The following is a 15,049-nucleotide window of genomic DNA, read 5'->3' as shown; positions in this document are numbered from 1 at the left end:
AATCCATGTTGAGTATTTTTTACATGTTGTGTACAGAATATTAAGCTCAATATTAGGGGAGTTAACTCTTGTTTACAAAGATAGCCATTCCCAAAACTGGAGCAAAACGTGGTCAAAATAAACATATTTATTAAGATACAAGTAAATAATTTCAAAAGGTGAAGCAAGTTTCAGTTTGTCCCACTTCACGGGGATTTCAGTAGCTTGAATAAATATGAACGTGCTTTCAGTCTGAGGAATTGGGAAAGTCTGTGCTCTGTGGCTGCAGGAAGGCAAAGTGATTGAAGTTCATCCACAAATTATTTATTCCATTCTTAATATCCAGACCAAAGGGTGGTCCTCGACTTACAGCTCATGAGAATTTCTTCATGCAGAAGAGTTTCAAATATGCAATGCAGAGGAAGGTGGTGAACAGCACACTTAATCCCACATGGTTCTGCCACAGATCCCATGAGGCTGTGCCAATCCCCATGTCCTGAAGGTGCTGAGTTCCTGTGCATCTGTAATGCAAAAGGATCAAATCAGGATTTTAACAAAAGGATTTTAAAAATAACATATGACAGTATTTACTGCAGAGAAGCTGATGCTTCAGCCCAGTCGGCCAATGGTGCTGTGTGTATTCCACTCCTCCCTCTCTTGCTATCTCGTGCTCTCTCTCTCTCCATACGTTATTCCTAAACCACGACATTTACCCAGCTTTCCTGTCATTGTATCTACATTATTCACCTCCCCCATTCCACGTGGGGCCAAATTCCACGTTCTCATTGCTCTCTAGGGATTGTGTGTAATTAAGGATGTTCTGGGGATGGAGGGAGTGCAGCAGAGGTTTAACACACTGGTTCCTCAGATGAAAGTACCGACGTTTGAGGAGAGGTTAGATCAGTGAGGATTATATTTGTCAGAGTTCAGAAGAATAAAGGAGGTTGGGGGAGATCTTGTAGAAATTTATAAAATTTTATCAGGTCTAGACTTGGGTAGATGCAGGAAGGATGTTCCCAACGACCAGGTGGTCCCGCACCAGGGGGACACACTCTGAAGGATACAGGTAGGCCAATTAAGACGGAGTTGAAGGGAAAGTCTTCACCCAGAAAGTGGCAAACCTGTGGGATTCTCTGCAGCAGAAAGTGGTTGAAGCCAAAGCATTGAATGTTTTCAATAAGTAGTCTTAGGGTGAAAGGGATCAAAAGGTATGGGGAGAAAGTGGGAACAGGGGATTGAGTTGGATGATCAGCCATGACCATACTGAATGGTGCAGCAGGCTGGAAGGGCAGAATGGCCTACCGCTCCTTTTTTTGCCAAGTTTCAAGGCATTTCTCCTGAATGCTGATTTGATATTACACCAGCGGCAGCGGTTTGTGCGTGTTAGTCTCATTCCTTGCTGTGGAGAGTGTTGTATGTGTGTGTTAGTCTCATTCCTTGCTGTGGAGAGTGTTGTGTGTGCGTGTGTTAGTCTCATTCCTTGCTGTGGAGTGTTGTGTGTGCGTGTTAATCTCATTCCTTGCTGTGGAGAGTGTTGCGTGTGCATGTTAATCTCATTCCTTGCTGTGGAGAGTGTTGTGTGTGCGTGTTAGTCTCATTCCTTGCTGTGGAGAGTGTTGTGTGTGCATGTTAATCTCATTCCTTGCTGTGGAGAGTGTTGTGTGTGCGTGTTAGTCTCATTCCTTGCTGTGAAGAGTGTTGTGTGTGCGTGTTAATCTCATTCCTTGCTGTGGAGAGTGTTGTGTGTGCGTGTTAGTCTCATTCCTTGCTGTGGAGAGTGTTGTGTGTGCCTGTTAGTCTCATTCCTTGCTGTGGAGAGTGTTGTGTGTGCGTGTTAATCTCATTCCTTGCTGTGGAGAGTGTTGTGTGTGCGTGTTAGTCTCATTCCTTGCTGTGGAGAGTGTTGTGTGTGCGTGTGTTAGTCTCATTCCTTGCTGTGGAGAGTGTTGTGTGTGCGTGTTAGTCTCATTCCTTGCTGTGGAGAGTGTTGTGTGTGCATGTTAGTCTCATTCCTTGCTGTGGAGAGTGTTGTGTGCGCGTGTTAGTCTCATTTCTTGCTGTGGAGAGTGTTGTGTGTGCGTGTTAGTCTCATTCCTTGCTGTGGAGAGTGTTGTGTGTGCGTGTTAGTCTCATTCCTTGCTGTGGAGAGTGTTGTGTGTGCGTGTTACTCTCATTCCTTGCTGTGGAGAGTGTTGTGTGCGCGTGTTACTCTCATTCCTTGCTGTGAAGAGTGTTGTGTGTGCGTGTGTTAGTCTCATTCCTTGCTGTGGAGTGTTGTGTGTGCGTGTTAATCTCATTCCTTGCTGTGGAGAGTGTTGCGTGTGCATGTTAATCTCATTCCTTGCTGTGGAGAGTGTTGTGTGTGCGTGTTAGTCTCATTCCTTGCTGTGGAGAGTGTTGTGTGTGCATGTTAATCTCATTCCTTGCTGTGGAGAGTGTTGTGTGTGCGTGTTAGTCTCATTCCTTGCTGTGAAGAGTGTTGTGTGTGCGTGTTAATCTCATTCCTTGCTGTGGAGAGTGTTGTGTGTGCGTGTTAGTCTCATTCCTTGCTGTGGAGAGTGTTGTGTGTGCCTGTTAGTCTCATTCCTTGCTGTGGAGAGTGTTGTGTGTGCGTGTTAATCTCATTCCTTGCTGTGGAGAGTGTTGTGTGTGCGTGTTAGTCTCATTCCTTGCTGTGGAGAGTGTTGTGTGTGCGTGTGTTAGTCTCATTCCTTGCTGTGGAGAGTGTTGTGTGTGCGTGTTAGTCTCATTCCTTGCTGTGGAGAGTGTTGTGTGTGCATGTTAGTCTCATTCCTTGCTGTGGAGAGTGTTGTGTGCGCGTGTTAGTCTCATTTCTTGCTGTGGAGAGTGTTGTGTGTGCGTGTTAGTCTCATTCCTTGCTGTGGAGAGTGTTGTGTGTGCGTGTTAGTCTCATTCCTTGCTGTGGAGAGTGTTGTGTGCGCGTGTTACTCTCATTCCTTGCTGTGGAGAGTGTTGTGTGCGCGTGTTACTCTCATTCCTTGCTGTGGAGAGTGTTGTGTGCATGTGTTAGTCTCATTCCTTGCTGTGGAGAGTGTTGTGTGCGCGTGTTAGTCTCATTCCTTGCTGTGGAGAGTGTTGTGTGCGCGTGTTAGTCTCATTCCTTGCTGTGGAGAGTGTTGTGTGTGCGTGTTAATCTCATTCCTTGCTGTGGAGAGTGTTGTGTGTGCGTGTTAGTCTCATTCCTTGCTGTGGAGAGTGTTGTGTGCGTGTGTTAGTCTCATTCCTTGCTGTGGAGAGTGTTGTGTGCGCGTGTTAGTCTCATTCCTTGCTGTGGAGAGTGTTGTGTGCGCGTGTTAGTCTCATTCCTTGCTGTGGAGAGTGTTGTGTGCGCGTGTTAGTCTCATTCCTTGCTGTGGAGAGTGTTGTGTGCGCGTGTTAGTCTCATTCCTTGCTGTGGAGAGTGTTGTATGTGCGTGTTAGTCTCATTCCTTGCTGTGGAGAGTGTTGTGTGCGCGTGTTAGTCTCATTCCTTGCTGTGGAGAGTGTTGTGTGTGCGTGTTAGTCTCATTCCTTGCTGTGGAGAGTGTTGTGTGCGCGTGTTAGTCTCATTCCTTGCTGTGGAGAGTGTTGTGTGTGCGTGTTAGTCTCATTCCTTGCTGTGGAGAGTGTTGTGTGTGCGTGTGTTAGTCTCATTCCTTGCTGTGGAGAGTGTTGTGTGTGCGTGTTAGTCTCATTCCTTGCTGTGAAGAGTGTTGTGTGTGCCTGTTAATCTCATTCCTTGCTGTGGAGAGTGTTGTGTGTGCGTGTTAGTCTCATTCCTTGCTGTGGAGAGTGTTGTGTGTGCGTGTTACTCTCATTCCTTGCTGTGGAGAGTGTTGTGTGCGCGTGTTACTCTCATTCCTTGCTGTGGAGAGTGTTGTGTGCGCGTGTTAGTCTCATTCCTTGCTGTGGAGAGTGTTGTGTGTGCGTGTTAGTCTCATTCCTTGCTGTGGAGAGTGTTGTGTGTGCGTGTGTTAGTCTCATTCCTTGCTGTGGAGAGTGTTGTGTGCGCGTGTTAGTCTCATTCCTTGCTGTGGAGAGTGTTGTGTGTGCGTGTTAGTCTCATTCCTTGCTGTGGAGAGTGTTGTGTGTGCGTGTTAGTCTCATTCCTTGCTGTGGAGAGTGTTGTGTGTGCGTGTTAGTCTCATTCCTTGCTGTGGAGAGTGCTGTGTGTGCGTGTTAGTCTCATTCCTTGCTGTGGAGAGTGCTGTGTGTGCGTGTTAGTCTCATTCCTTGCTGTGGAGAGTGTTGTGTGTGCGTGTTAGTCTCATTCCTTGCTGTGGAGAGTGCTGTGTGTGCGTGTTAGTCTCATTCCTTGCTGTGGAGAGTGTTGTGTGCGTGTGTTAGTCTCATTCCTTGCTGTGGAGAGTTGTGTGTGCGTGTTAGTCTCATTCCTAGCTGTGGAGAGTGTTGTATGTGCGTGTTAGTCTCATTCCTTGCTGTGGAGAGTGTTGTATGTGCGTGTTAGTCTCATTCCTTGCTGTGGAGAGTGTTGTGTGTGCGTGTTAGTCTCATTCCTTGCTGTGGAGAGTGTTGTATGTGCGTGTTAGTCTCATTCCTTGCTGTGGAGAGTGTTGTGTGCGTGTGTTAGTCTCATTCCTTGCTGTGGAGAGTGTTGTGTGTGCGTGTTAGTCTCATTCCTAGCTGTGGAGAATGTTGTATGCGCGTGTTAGTCTCATTCCTTGCTGTGGAGAGTGATGTGTGTGCGTGTTAGTCTCATTCCTTGCTGTGGAGAGTGTTGTGTGTGCGTGTTAGTCTCATTCCTTGCTGTGGAGAGTGATGTGTGTGCGTGTTAGTCTCATTCCTTACTGTGGAGAGTGTTGTGTGTGCGTGTTAGTCTCATTCCTTGCTGTGGAGAGTGTTGTGTGTGCGTGTTAGTCTCATTCCTTGCTGTGGAGAGTGTTGTGTGTGTGTATGTGCTAGTCTCATTTCTTGCTGTGGAGAGTGTTGTGTGTGCGTGTATTAGTCTCATTCCTTGCTGTGGAGAGTGTTGTGTGTGCGTGTATTAGTCTCATTCCTTGCTGTGGAGACTGTTGTGTGTGCGTGTTAGTCTCATTCCTTGCTGTGGAGAGTGTTGTGTGCGTGTGTTAGTCTCATTCCTTGCTGTGGAGAGTGTTGTATGTGCGTGTTAGTCTGATTCCTTGCTGTGGAGAGTGTTGTGTGTGCGTGTTAGTCTCATTCCTTGCTGTGGAGAGTGTTGTGTGTGTGTATGTGCTAGTCTCATTTCTTGCTGTGGAGAGTGTTGTGTGTGCATGTTAGTGTCATTTCTTGCTGTGGAGAGTTGTGTGTGCGTGTTAGTCTCATTCCTTGCTGTGGAGAGTGTTGTATGTGCCTGTTACTCTCATTCCTTGCTGTGGAGAGTGATGTGTGTGCGTGTTAGTCTCATTCCTTACTGTGGAGAGTGTTGTGTGTGCGTGTTAGTCTCATTTCTTGCTGTGGAGAGTGTTGTGTGTGCCTGTTACTCTCATTCCTTGCTGTGGAGAATGTTGTGTGTGCCTGTTACTCTCATGTCTTGCTGTGGAGAGTGTTGTGTGTGCCTGTTACTCTCATTTCTTGCTGTGGAGAGTGATATGTGTGCATGTTACTCTCATTCCTTGCTGTGGAGAGTGTTGTGTGTGCGTGTTACTCTCATTTCTTGCTGTGGAGAGTGATATGTGTGCATGTTACTCTCATTCCTAGCTGTGGAGAGTGTTGTGTGTGCCTGTTACTCTCATTTCTTGCTGTGGAGAGTGATATGTGTGCATGTTACTCTCATTCCTTGCTGTGGAGAGTGTTGTGTGTGCCTGTTACTCTCATTTCTTGCTGTGGAGAGTGTTGTGTGTGCCTGTTACTCTCATTTCTTGCTGTGGACAGTGATGTGTGTGCGTGTTACTCTCATTCCTTGCTGTGGAGTGTGCAAGGGAGTGTCACTGGGTTGAGGTTTTGGCCAATAAGGAGAGATTGAAGGAGATCTCACTGAAACACAAAATTCCTACAGCTCTTGACAGTCTAGATGTAGGAAAGATAAAAGCAAAATACTGCAGAGGCCGGGAATTGGAAACAAATGCAGAAAATGCTGGTGAAACTCTGCAGATTTGGCAATATATGCAGACAGAGAAGTAGAGTTAATGTTTCAAATCCAATATGACTCTTAAAAATAGCGTCAAAGTGTTAACTTCCTTCCTCTGGGATGCTGCAGGACTTACTGAGTTTTTCCTACAGTTGCAGACAGGAGGTTTCTCACTGGCTGGAGGTATCTATGAACAAGGGCCACAATCCTCCCTGAGGTCAGAGATAAAGAGGAATTTCTTCACACAGAGGGTGGTAATCATTTGGAATTCTCTGCCTTGGAGAGCAGTGGGAGCTCATTCACAGACAGCATGATCCTGAGAGGGATCAATTGATTAGATTAGCTACAGTGTGGAAACAGGTCATTGGGCCCAACAAGTCCACATCGACCCTTCGATCTCTTCATCCTCAAAATATTTTGAAGAATGATGCAGGAAAACGCAGTTGAGGTCATGATTGAGTTGGAATGGTAGAGCAGGCTCGATGGGTCAAATAGCCTTCCCCTGCCCCTCTTCCCCATGATGTATTAATGTGACTATTTAATTATTTACTTATGGCCACTAGTTTTGAAAGATCGGCTCACTCTGTTCAACCCTCTGCATTTTCCGAAGGCCCTCCATCAGGTGATTTTTCTGTTCCTTTGAGAAGAGACCTCCTAGTGTCCTTTCGTTATCATCCTGTAGGTCCTTTTTACACCTTCTCCAGTGCTTATCCTTATTTTGGAATATGGAGAGCACAACTGTCCAATTGTTGGCTCTGATTGTGGCGCCCACCCTCTCGTCTGTGAGTGTCCTATCCCAGAGTGGAGTGGGACAATTGGGCCCTGACACTATCTGCAGGACTGAGGGAGGGCTGCACCCTCAAAGGGACTGATGTTGAGATCAGTTGTTAAGCTGGGTCCCCACCTGCTCCCACAGGTGAGTGTAAAAGACAGTGTGTAATCAGGTAAAATATTTCCTTTGTGTATTGATTCTCACATTACTGTTTGTGGGAGTTGGCTGGGTGACGATTGGCTCTTGAGTTTTCGACAACACAGTAACTACTGCACTTCATTGGCTGTAAAATGCTTTGCTTTGTAAAATGGTTGTGAAAGGTGCTACAGAGATGAAGGCTCTTCTTTAAGTTTAACTAGTCCAGGTCACAGTGAGTGTAGGATGGCTGCTGCTTTACTGTGACTATGAATTTTAAAATCTTTAATGGGTAACATCAGAAAATGTCCTCCTCCTCTAACCAAAACCAAAAGGCTGCTGTGCACTGGATTGGTACAGTGACTAGTTTCTTTATTTTTGTTTTAGTTTTCAGTTGTCTCGTTGGGAATTTAGAATCGTGGGGATGAAGTGTAGGGCAGCTGAATGTTCCTCCTGCAGAATGTGGGAGGTAAGGGTCACCACTAGGGTCCCTGCTGACTACATCTGCGGGAAGTGCACCCAACTCCAACTCCTCGAAAACAGAGTTAGGGAACTGGAGCCGGAGCTGGATGAACTTCGGATCGTTTGGGATGCAGAGGGAGTTATTGAGAGGAGTTACAGGGAGGTAGTCACATCTCAGGTACAAGAAAAAGACAGATGGGTTAAAGTCAGGGGACGGAAAGGGAACCGGCAGGCAGTGCAGGGATATCCTGTGGCTGTTCCTCTCAAGTATACTGTTTTTGATAGGGGAGGTGGTACTTACCAGGGACAAGCAATGTGGCACAGGTCTCTGGCACAGATTCTGTCCCTGCTGCTCAGAAGGGAAGGGGGAAGAGGAGCAGAGCAGTAGTCATTGGGGTCTCCATAGTTAGGGCAACAGATAGGAGGTTCTGTGGGAACAGGAGAGACTCACGGTTGGTGTGTTGCCTCCCAGATGCCAGGGCTCGTGATGCCTCTGATTGTGTTTTTGGGATCCTCGAGGGAGAGGGGGAGCAGCCCCAACTGGTGGTCCATAGAGGCACCAGCGACATAGGTAGGTAAAAAGAAGGCAGAAATTCAGGGAATAGGGTGGAAGCTTAGAGCTAGGACGAACAGAGTTGTTGTCTCTGGTTTGTTGCCCATGCCACGTGCTAGTGAGGCGAGGAATAGGGGGAGAGAGGAGTTGAATATGTGGCTACAGGGATGGTGCAGGAGGGAGGGTTTTGGATTCCTGGATAATTGGGGTTCTTTCTGGGGAAGATGGGTCCTCTACAAACAGGATGGTCTTCACCTAAACCAGAGGGGCACCAATATCCTGGGGAGAAATGTGCTAATGCTCTTCAGGTCAGTTTAAATTCATTCAGCAGGGAGATGGGAGCTGAAATTGTGGGTTGAGTATACAGAAAGTTGACAGGAGTGAAGTCAGAACTAAGATTTCAAGATCGCAAGAAGGCACCGGTAGACAAGAGGTTGGTTTGAAATGTGTCTACTTCAACGCCAGGAGCATCCGGAATAAGGTGGGTGAACGTTCAGCATGGGCTGGTACCTGGGACTTCGATGTTGTGGCCATTACAGAGACATGGATAGAGCAGGGACAGGAATGGTAGTTGTAGGTTCAGAGGTTTAGATATTTCAGTAAGAACAGAGAAGATGGTAAAAGAGGGGGAGGTGTGGCATTGTTAGTTAAAGACAGTATTACAGTTGCAGAAAGGATGATTGAGGACTCGTCTACTGAGGTAGTTTGGGCTGGGGTTAGAAACAGGAAAGGAGAGGTCACCCTGTTGGGAGTTTTCTATAGGCCTTCAAATTGTTCCAGGGATGTAGAGGAAAGAATAGCGAAGATAATGCTTGATAGGAGCGAGAGTAACAGGGTAGTTGTTATGGGGGACTTCAACTTTCCAAATATTGACTGGGAATACAACAGTTCAAGTAGTTTAGATGGGACAGTTTTTGTCCAATGTGTGCAGAAGGGTTTCCTGACACAGTATGTAGAGAGGCCAACAAGGGGTGATGCCATATTGGATTTGGTACTGGGGAATTAACCAGCCAGGTGTTAGATTTGGAGGTAGGTGAGCACTTTGGAGATAGTGACCACAACTCAGTCAGTGATGGAAAGGGATAGGTATATACCACAGGGCAAGAGTTACAGCTGGGGGAAAGGCAATTATGATGTGATTAGGCAAGATTTAGGGTGTATAGGATGGGGAAGGAAACTGCAGGGCATGGGCACAATTGAAATGTAGAGCTTATTGAAGGAACAGCTACTGCGGGTCCTTGATCAGTATGTACCGGTCAGGCAGGGAGCAACCTACAGAGCGCGGGAGCAGTGGTTTACTAAGGAAGTTGAATCTCCTGTCAAAAGGAAGAAGAAGACTTATGTTAGGATGAGGCGTGAAGGCTCAGTTAGGGCGATTGAGAGTTACAAGTTAGCCAGGGAAGACCTCAAGAGAGAACTCAGAAGGGCCAGGAGGGGATAGGAGAAGAAGTCATCGGTGGATAGGATCAAGGAAAACCCTAAGGCTTTCTGTAGGTATGTCAGGGCGGCACGGTGGCACAGTGGTTAGCATTGCTGCCTCACAGCGCCAGGGATCTGGGTTCAATTCCCGACTCAGGCAACTGACTGTGTGGAGTTTGCACGTTCTCCCCGTGTCTGTGTGGGTTTCCTCCGGGTGCTCCGGTTTCCTCCCACAGTCACAAAGATGTGCGGGTCAGGTGAATTGGCCATGCTAAATTGCCCATAGTGTTAGGTAAGGGGTAAATGTAGGGGTATGGGTGGATTGCGCTTCGGCGGGTCGGTGTGGACTTGTTGGGCCGAAGGGCCTGTTTCCACACTGTAAGTAATCTAATCTAAGAAAAAAAAAAGAATGACTAGAGCAAGATCAGGGCCAATCAAGCATAGCAGTGGAGTCAGAGGGGATAGGGAAGTGCTGAATGAATACTTTTCATCAGTACTCACACTAGAAAAAGGCAATGTGGTCGAGGAGAATACTGAGATACAGGCTACTAGACTCGATGGGACTGAGGTGCATAAGGAGGAGTTGCTAACAATTCTGGAAAATGTAAAAATAGGTAAGTCCCCTGGACCGGATGGGATTTATCCTCGGATTCTCTGGGAAGCCAGGGAGGAGATTGCAGAGCCTTTGGCTTTGATCTTCATGTCGTCATTGTCGACAGGACTAGTGCCAGAAGACTGGAGGATAGCAAATGTTCCCTTGTTCAAGAAGGGGAGTAGAGACAACCCAGGTAATTATAGACCAGTGAGCATTACTTCAGTTGTGGGTAAAGTGTTGGAAAGGGTTATAAGTGATAGACTTAAAATCACCTTGAGAGGAATAAGGTGATTAAAGATAGTCAACACGGTTTTGTGAAGGGTAGGACGTGCCTCACAAACCTTATTGAGTTCTTTGAGAAGGTGACCAAACGGGTGGATGAGGGTAAAGTGGTTGATGTGGTGTATATGGATTTCAGTTAGAGGTTTGATAAGGTTCCCCACGGCAGGCTATTGTACAAAATACAGAGACATGGGATTGAGGGTGATTTAATGGTTTGAATCAGAAATTGGCGAGCTGAAAGAAGACAGAGAGTGGTGGTTGATGGGAAATATTCATCCTGGAGTTCAGTTACTAGTGGGGTACTGCAAGGATCTGTTTTGGGTCCACTGTTGTTTGTCATTTACATAAATGACCTGGATGAGGGCATAGAAGGATGGGTTAGTAAATTTGCGGATGAAACTAAGGTCGGTGGAGTTGTGGATAGTGCCAAAGGATATTGTAGGTTACAGAGGGACACAGATAAACTGCAGAGCTGGGCTGGGAGGTGGCAAATGGAGTTTAATGTGGAAAAGTATGAGGTGATTCACTTTGGAAGGAGTAACAGGAATGCAGAGTACTGGGCTAATGGTAAGGTTCTTGGTAGTGTAGATGAGCAGAGAGATCTCAGTGTTCAGGTACAGAGATCCTTCAAAGTTGCCACCCAGATTGTTAAGGTTGTTAAGAAGGCATGTGGTGTGTTAGCTTTTATTGGTAGAGGGATTGAGTTTTGGAACCATGAGGTCATGCTGCAGCTGCACAAAACTCTGGTGCGGCTGCACTTGGAGTATTGTGTACATTTCTGGTCATTGCATTATAGGAAGGATGTGGAAGTTTTGGAAAGGGTGCAGAGGAGATTTACCAGGATGTTGCCTGGTATGGAGGGAAGGTCTTACGAGGAAAGGCTGTTTTCATTAGAGAGAAGAAGGTTGAGAGGCGACTTAATTGAGACATATAAGATAATCAGACGGTTAGATAGGGTATACAGTGAGAGCCTTTTTCCTTGGATGGTGATGGCTAGCACAAGGGGACATAGCTTTAAATTGAGAGGTGATAGATATAGGACAGATGTCAGAGGTAGGTTCTTTATTCAGAGAGTAGTAGGGGTGTACAATGCACTGCCTGCAACAGTAGTAGCCTCGCTGACTTTATGAAGGGCATTTAAATGCCATTGGATAGGCACATGGAAGAGAATGGAATTGTGAAGGTTAGATGGGCCTTAGATTGGTTCCACAGGCCAATGCAACATCGAGGGCCGAAGGGCCTGTACTGCGCTGTAATGTTCTATGTCCTATATCCCATCGCGCTGATGTTAGCAGCTGGTTCTGGTATCAGACCAAGAAATCCTGGCTCTTTGCGAGAATTCCATTTCTTATGCACCTTCCAAACAAATGACCACTTATATCTAGAAGGACAAGGGCAGCAGATACATTGGAATGCCACCCTCTACAAGTTCCCCTCCGAGCCACTCACCATCCTGACTTGGAAGTATATCGCCGTTCCTTCAGTGTCACTGGGTCAGAATCCTGGAATTCCCTCCTTAACGGCATTGTGGGTCTACCTACAGCACATGGACTGCAGGGGGTCAAGAAGGCAGCTCACCCCCACCTTCTCAAGGGGGCAACTAGGGACGGGCAGTAAATGCTGGGCCCAGTCAGTGACACCCATATCCCACGACTGAATACATTTTAAAAATTACTTACGAGATCTCAACCGGGGTTGGATTTGGACAATGACAGCCTTTCCCCATATCCGACACATTATATGAAAAGGTCAAGTCCACAAATTCGTTCACCATGAGAGCCTGTGAGATTGAACAGGTCAGGAGTTACACTGGGGAGCCAGTGCATTTGGAAGACAGTATTCTTTGAGGAAGGCCAGGTAAATGCTGGGAATGGTAACACTGTGCTTTTGTTATTGGGCAAGTAACCTGGAGCTGAGTCCATATTCTACCGTGACTTTGAGAATTTTAGTTTCATTAATTAGATATATTTGGAATTTAAAAAGCTAGTCTCACTGATAGTAACCAGGCAACATCAGATTGTTGTGAGAGCCCATCTGGTTCATTAATGTCCTTTAGGGAAAGAAATCTGCCCTCCTTACCTGGTCTGGCCTACATGGGACTCCAGACCCACACCAATGGGATTGACCCTTAACTGTCCTCTGAAATCTAGAAGGACGAGGGCAGCAGATACATGGGAACACCACCCCCTGTGAGTTCCCCTTCACGCCATTCACCATCCTGACCTGGAAATATATCACTGTTCCTTCAGTGTCACTGGGTCAGAATCCTGAAATTCCCTCCCTAAGGGCATTGTGGGTCACCCCCACCCTCTCAAGGGGCAATTAGGCAGTTCACCCCCTCCCAGTTGAATAAAGGAGCTCAGTAGTGCCTTGTCCCTCAGCACACAGTCTGCTTGTCCATGTCATTGCGATTTTAACGTCATCACTCACTTCCAGAAAATAGTCCCATTAATTCGCTTCATAACAATGATGAACATTTTGCAGCCACGAACATATTAGAGAAAAGATGAATAGATGACAAAGGGTTCTCTCCCAGGTGGTTATTTATCAGTTCTGTTGTTTTTACCATTCTGTCAACAATAATTGTTAGTGCCTGGACAGTGTGATATCAATGAAGAAAGTAATTCGATATCAGATCAGTGCTGGGCACACGGGCAATAAATGGGACCAATCAGAGAGAGAGCTAAATTACAGAGAGTATCTACTGTGTAAACCCAGAGGGCAGGGAATGCATATGTATTTATAGATATACATTGTGTATGTGCATATACCTATATTTTATATATGTCACACTTTTCATGAAACCAGCCAATATTATTAATTACTAGTTCAGTCTCTCAGTTCAGACTATCAAGTTACTAAGTGTAATACCAACCACCACATTCCCCCTTGGCACAGGCTTCCAGTGAAAGTCTTTAACCAACAAAAATGAATTTCATTTATATGGCAGCTTGAAGGTGATCAAATATCCCAAGACAGCATTACAGATTGACACCAATGGCGACGATGATAGGGGGTCACACAGGAAACAGATTGTATGAGGGAAGGGGCGGGGGGAGTTAATGATACAACACAATCCAGAGGAGGCCAGTGTGACTGTGATAGCTCTCCAAAGGGACAATTCACCTCACTTCAACCTCCCCCACACTCTCAGTCAGTCCATTCCAGACCCTAACCACTGCCTGACCCACACTCTCAGACAGTCCATCTCAGACCCTAACCACTGCCTGCCCCACACTCTCAGTCAGTCCATTCCAGACCCTAACCACTGCCTCCCCCACACTCTCAGACAGTCCATTCCAGACCCTAACCATTGCCTGCCCCACACTCTCAGACAGTCCATCCCAGACCCTAACCACTGCCTGCCCCACACTCTCAGTCAGTCCATCCCAGACCCTAACCACTGCCTGCCCCACACTCTCAGTCAGTCCATCTCAGACCCTAACCACTGCCTGCCCCACACTCTCAGTCAGTCCATTCCAGACCCTAACCACTGCCTCCCCCACACTCTCAGACAGTCCATCTCAGACCCTAACCACTGCCTGCCCCACACTCTCAGACAGTCCATTCCAGACCCTAACCACTGCCTGCCCCACACTCTCAGTCAGTCCATCCCAGACCCTAACCACTGCCTGCCCCACACTCTCAGTCAGTCCATCCCAGACCCTAACCACTGCCTGCCCCACACTCTCAGTCAGTCCATTCCAGACCCTAACCACTGCCTGCCCCACACTCTCAGACAGTCCATTCCAGACCCTAACCACTGCCTGCCCCACACTCTCAGTCAGTCCATCCCAGACCCTAACCACTGCCTGCCCCACACTCTCAGTCAGTCCATCCCAGACCCTAACCACTGCCTGCCCCACACTCTCAGTCAGTCCATTCCAGACCCTAACCACTGCCTCCCCCACACTCTCAGACAGTCCATCTCAGACCCTAACCACTGCCTGCCCCACACTCTCAGACAGTCCATTCCAGACCCTAACCACTGCCTGCCCCACACTCTCAGACAGTCCATTCCAGACCCTAACCACTGCCTCCCCCACACTCTCAGACAGTCCATCCCAGACCCTAACCACCCAATGACTGCAAAAGGTTATCCCCATCTTATCATCACTCCTTTTGTCAGTCTTCATCAATCAATGCCCTCAGATTCTTGATCCTTCCACCAATGGGAGCTGGTTTTCTCTCTCTCTCTCTCCGCTCTGCCCAGACCCCTCGTGATTTTGAAAACCTCAATCAAAATTCCTCATGAGTTTTTCTTCCCCAGGGAGAACACTCCCACCTGTTCATTAATTAGGTTTTGAGAGAAGGATGTTCAGAAGTTGAGAAAGACTGCTGTTGGATTACAAAATAGACAAACAGGAGGTTGGAAGAATACAGCTTCAGGAGGTGGAAGAGTCAACATTTCGGGTGTAACCCTTCTTCAGGACTGGGGGGTGGGTGTGGGGGGAGCTGCAGATAAAGGGGATAGTGGGGGCATGGTGGTGAAGTTGGGATAGGTGAACACAGGCAGAGGGAATGACCAGGTTGGCCGATGGGAGCAATGGATCTGGTTGGTGGCAGTGAGCAGTGAGGGGGGAGGGGGAAAGGTCGGGAAGGGAGTCAGGGGATAGGGAGGGAGGTTACTTGAAATTGGAGAAATCATTGTTGAGTCCTCCAGGCTGTAGGCTGCCCAGGTGAAGATGAGATGTTGTTCCTCCAATTTGGAGTTTGATTCATTGTGGCAATGGAGGAAGCCAAGGATGGTCATGTCAGAAAGGGAGTGGGAATGGGAATTAATATGGACAGTGACTGGGAGGT

At 47.3% G+C, this 15,049-nt stretch overlaps 1 protein-coding gene across 1 annotated transcript in view; it reads right to left on the bottom strand.

The window, feature by feature from the left end:
• Window positions 1-352: 352 nt before the first annotated feature.
• Window positions 353-15,049, bottom strand: part of LOC132833302 (broad substrate specificity ATP-binding cassette transporter ABCG2-like) — a 49,721-nt gene continuing 35,024 nt past the window's right edge. The window contains exons 14-15 of the mRNA XM_060851468.1: window positions 11,926-12,026; window positions 353-500 (exon numbers count right to left, since the gene is read on the bottom strand). Of these exons, the coding sequence (XP_060707451.1) occupies window positions 353-500; window positions 11,926-12,026 (249 nt within the window). The remainder of the gene's footprint in view (window positions 501-11,925; window positions 12,027-15,049) is intronic.

This window comes from Hemiscyllium ocellatum, chromosome 36 (assembly GCF_020745735.1).
Source record: "Hemiscyllium ocellatum isolate sHemOce1 chromosome 36, sHemOce1.pat.X.cur, whole genome shotgun sequence".
NCBI classification, from domain to species: domain Eukaryota; kingdom Metazoa; phylum Chordata; class Chondrichthyes; order Orectolobiformes; family Hemiscylliidae; genus Hemiscyllium; species Hemiscyllium ocellatum.
The sequence above is the reverse complement of the archived record's forward strand: the minus strand, read 5'-3'. Positions and strand labels throughout refer to the sequence as shown.